General features: G+C 41.4%; 1 protein-coding gene across 1 annotated transcript in view; it reads left to right on the top strand.

The window, feature by feature from the left end:
* The first annotated feature begins 939 nt into the window (after positions 1–939).
* The window catches only part of LOC143036199 (uncharacterized), a 7,021-nt gene continuing 3,070 nt past the window's right edge, over positions 940–4,890 (top strand). The window contains exons 1-3 of the mRNA XM_076203446.1: positions 940–951; positions 1,111–1,215; positions 1,316–1,575. Of these exons, the coding sequence (XP_076059561.1) occupies positions 940–951; positions 1,111–1,215; positions 1,316–1,575 (377 nt within the window). The remainder of the gene's footprint in view (positions 952–1,110; positions 1,216–1,315; positions 1,576–4,890) is intronic.

Below are 4,890 nucleotides of genomic sequence, written 5' to 3'. Positions count from 1 at the left end.
TGCCAGTGATGATATCGTTCCAAGAAATGAGAGAGGCGTGACCAGATCAACCGTTCGAAAGCCTTGAAAAAATATTGGTATGAATAAATTAGCCCCATAATTGGAGACGCTGAGGGACGGCATGAAGGAGAAAATCATCCTCTCTCTTTAGGAAGTAGATAATGTTTGCGGCTACCACAATAATATAACGGTTACTTGCGTGTGCACACGCCCTATCTGTTAACAATGGAAATACCAAAGTATGTCCCATGGTTGAAGACTCTTCAACAGCTACATGAATTTGAAAGAAATGGTAGGGAATTGAAATATTACAGAATGGAAAAAGAGAGATGGAGAGATGAAGAAATCAAGAGAAACAAAAGAAAGGTATACAGAAATAAAGTAAAAAAGAAAGAAGAAAGTGAAAGGATGAGATATTAGATTTACTTCATGTACATAAATATATTAAATCATTCAGTATCTCCTGGAATAATATATATATATATATATATATGTTTATATATATATATATATATGTACATATATGTATGTATATATACATATATATATATATATGTACATATATGTATGTATATATATACATATATATGTATACATATATATACATATATATATATATATATATATATATATATATATATATATATATACTCAAAAAAGGAATAAATTAAAGAAGATCATATCAAGATATTCTTCGTTTTTTCATCATCCTTGGAAATGGAGATCCAGGGCGAAAGCTATTTCATTGTTACCCCTGGAGCCAGATCGTCTTCTCGCCATTGCCCTTCGACCTATTTGACCACCATCACTTACTCAGTTTGTCACTACACTCTCCCCTGCCTTCTTTCCACATGACGTCACTGAGACCTCCTTGACTATTTGTATATAAACGGCCGGGAAGGGAAGGAATGTATCAGTCGCGAATATTCTCACATCACCATGGATCCCAAGGTGAGTCAAACGATGTGCATGCCGTTTCTTCACAAGGCACTCACCACTGTAAGCCAGACTGAGGCACTACTTAAAATACGAATTCGTTACGATAAAGTTTCGGTCTCGTCTTTCATGTTCATTTTTTATTTTAGTTTAGTGACACTTTCTTGCTTTCAGGTATTTGTTCTTTTTGCCCTTGTCGCTGCCGCCTTTGGAGATCACCCACCGGCTGGTTATTCCCTGCCTCAACCAGCACCCTCTCCCTCTTATGGAGCCCCTCAGGTAATATTCCTGTAGTTGGTGCACGTTTTATCTTTCCATATGAAGCCTTTATAGTTTACGTACACGACTCCCCAAATACACTGTGTTTTTTTTTTCCAAGGTTCCCGCCAAGTACGACTTCGACTGGGCAGTCAACGACGCCGCTTCCGGTAACGACTTCGGCCATCAGGAGTCCCGCGACGGAGACTACACACAAGGATCCTACTACGTCCTCCTCCCCGACGGACACCTCCAGAGAGTCAACTACAACGTGCAGGGAGACTCCGGCTTCGTGGCCGAGGTCACCTACGAGGGAGAGGCCAGGGCCTATACTCCTTCCCAGCCATCCTACACCCCTCCTCCTCCCTCCTACGGTGGAAAGTAAAATCTGGGACTGATCTCCGATGACATAGATATTATTATCTTAGATTCGAATTTATTTTTCTATGTAAATAAATCATTCTTTATGAAAAAGTGTCTTTTCCTCTATTCTTTATATCACCATAAGACGTCCTTTTTTGAAAATCGTAGAGGAAGCATGACAAGATCTTAGAAATAAGATCAACAAGGAAAATACTAAACTGATCATCTAACTAGACAGAAAGTCTTCAGAGAAACTCTGAAGATCTTGTTCACTATAGCTTTTAACCTATCCAGCGCAAGTTTCCACATTCAAGAACTTTCATGGTCCCACTATTGTTCGGCCGGTAAGAGACAGCGTTGAAACTCACTTTTTCGAATGTTACGATTTACTTTACATGTCAAGATCTTAGAAATAACATAAATGTTCCGCCACTACTCAAGTCAACAAGAGAAATACTTAACTGATCGTCTAACCAAACAGAAACTCTTAATAGAAACACTGAAGATCTTGTTTACTATAGTTTTTAACCTATACAGTGCACGTTTCCACATTCAATGAATTTCACAGTATTACTACAGTACTACGCGGCCGGTAAGAGACAGCGATGGAACTCAATCTAACGAAGGTTATGACTTACTTTATTTGGATGAGATCACCAATGTTTTGACTTCAAGAGACGGCTTAGGTGTGTGGGTCAAGGGAAGAAACCTGCCAAGAGAGTCACCCAAAGGGGTGACAACAAGATGGAAAATAACTCAGTGGCGGAGCCCGCTATCGGAAAGAGATCTAGCTGGGCTTAAATGTAGGAGCTCATTTTGTTGGAGTGCGTTCGACGGTCCTCTCTGTAATAAGGTTGTCGCCGGGCATTCTGTGACGAGAGATTAGAACTCAACCAATGGATGGTAATCTCCAGGTTGTATAATCGTGCATATGTCAATCACTTCACGAACTGAATGTTCGTCGTCCTTGCGATCTTGAAACCCAAGAACATACACCATTGGGAGAAGCTATCCAGACTTCTCTGTGTCCTGCTTATTCATCCCGCGGTGCTGTTGACCACCAGAGCAATGTCATTCACGCACGGCATGAAATGACAACCATTTGGAAGAGAGGTCTCTTATAAGTTGGTCATTAACATATTGACCAACGTTGGGCTCCACCCACCCTGCGAAGTTCCCTTCTCGTGCAGTAGTAGGTTGCTACAGTTGGTGAAGGTACTCGTCAGTGAGAGAATGGATGGAAGAAAAAAACACCAATTCTCTCAGGACTTTTTTATTGGAATTAAATGCCTGGAATAGGCGACAGAGACTGCCCTCTTGACAGTGGGACATAATTCTTTATGCAAGAGGGGTATAATGCACATTTAGGAGCACTGCGAATAATCTAGTTTCCAAATTACAGTTCTGACATTACAGAATAATACTATTAACATTTATAGACGTTTACATATTGATATTTGGGACATAAAAGTTTTAATAATGTTATATTTCCATAATACTAATTTTAGCGCAGACTTCCTGAGCTAAAACGTCTACAAGAAGAACATCATAGGGAGGATTTGCTCTACACGAGAGCTAGATGCACAGGCATTTTGATCTTGAAACGTTCATCTTCATGACGATTCGTAGTAAGTCTGATGTGTAGACGTTGGACAACGGAGGTTCAAGAAAACTACCTTGCAGTAAACCCGAATTGGTCAGCATGCTATTCACTGTAGCTATCGTCGAAACACAGACGTGAAAAGTGATTCCTCAGAAACTGCGTCATAAACGATCAAATGAAGCCTTTCACTCCGGTTAACCGAATACTCCATTGTAAACCATCAGCGTTAATATGAATGAAACCCATTCAAAGATCAACTAGAACAATCCCAACTTGGTGGCCAAGATCGAAAGCCTACTGGAATTCAAAGAATGTTGTAAGCAAAGCTTCAGTAGTTTTAAAGTTTTTGTTATAGACAAACTAGTTAGGGGGGTGATATCGTTCCAAGAAATGTGGGAGGCGAGACAAGATCAACCGTTCGGAAGTCAACTACAACGTCCAGGGAGACTCCGGCTTCGTGGCCGAGGTCACCTACGAGGGTGAGGCCAGGCCCTACTCTCCTCCCCAGCCATCCTACACCCCTCCTCCTCCCTCCTACGGTGGAAAGTAAAATCTAGGACTGATCTCCGATGACATAGATTTTATTATCTTAGATTCGAATTTATTTTTCTATGTAAATAAATCATTCTTTATGAAAAAGTGTCTTTTCCTCTAGCCTTTGTATCACCATAAGTGGTCCTTTTTTAGACTATGACAAGATCTTAGAAATAACATAGATGTTCCGCCACTACTCAAGTCAACAAGGGAGATATTTGACTGATAATCTAACCAGACAGAAACTCAAGAGAAACTCTTAACATCTTGTTGACTATAGTTTTGAACTTATCCAGTGCAAGTTTCCATATTCAAGGAATTTCACATTTGCACTATTGTGCAGCCGATAAGAGACAGCGCTGGAATTCACTTTCTTCTAAAGTTACGACTTACTTTATTTGGATGAGATCACCAATGTTGAGCCTCCAAGAGACGGCTTAGGTGTGTGAGTCAAGGGAAGAAACCTGCCAAGAGAGTCACCGAAAGGATTAACAAGAAGATGAAAAATAACTCAGTGGCGGAGCACGCTATCGGGAAGAGAGCTAACTGGGCTTCAATGTAGGAGTTGTAATAATTGTTGAAGAAACGTGGGACGTAGCCCTCCATTGTGGTCGACGTTCCTCTCTACAGTAAGGTTGTCACCGGGCATTCTTTGACCAGAGACAAGAACTCACTCAATGGATGGCAATCTCCAGGTCGTGTAAACGTGATTATGTCATTCACTTCACGAACTGAACGTCCGTCGTCGTTGCGATCTTCAAAGCCAAGAAGATACACCACTGGGAGAAGCTATCCAGACTTCTCTGTGTCCTGCTTACTCATCCCGCGGTGCTTTTGACCACCACACCAGTCTCATTCGCGCAAGCCAAGAGATGGCAACCATTAGGAAGAGAGGTCTCATGTAGGTTGGCCATTAACCTGTTGAACAACGTTGGGCTGCACCCACCCTACGAGGCTCCGTTCTCGTGCAGGTGATAGTGGGATAGGTTGCTTGGAACTACAACCTCACCAACGGGTGGTGAAGGTAGTCTTTGATATGTTTTACAAGTAGGCTTCAGATACTTTTTTCAGCCAATAGGGATAGTGCGGCTAGAGAGCTAGCAAACACAAAACATTTCTTTAAGTCGAGAAAGACAATCACAGTAGGGCCGCGACTGAAGTGGGAGAGAGTAGGGTGATAACAATGTAGGTGGGCC

Source organism: Oratosquilla oratoria, chromosome 20 (assembly GCF_046742065.1).
Source record: "Oratosquilla oratoria isolate Oo_2021 chromosome 20, ASM4674206v1, whole genome shotgun sequence".
NCBI lineage: Eukaryota > Metazoa > Arthropoda > Malacostraca > Stomatopoda > Squillidae > Oratosquilla > Oratosquilla oratoria.
The sequence above is the reverse complement of the archived record's forward strand: the minus strand, read 5'-3'. Positions and strand labels throughout refer to the sequence as shown.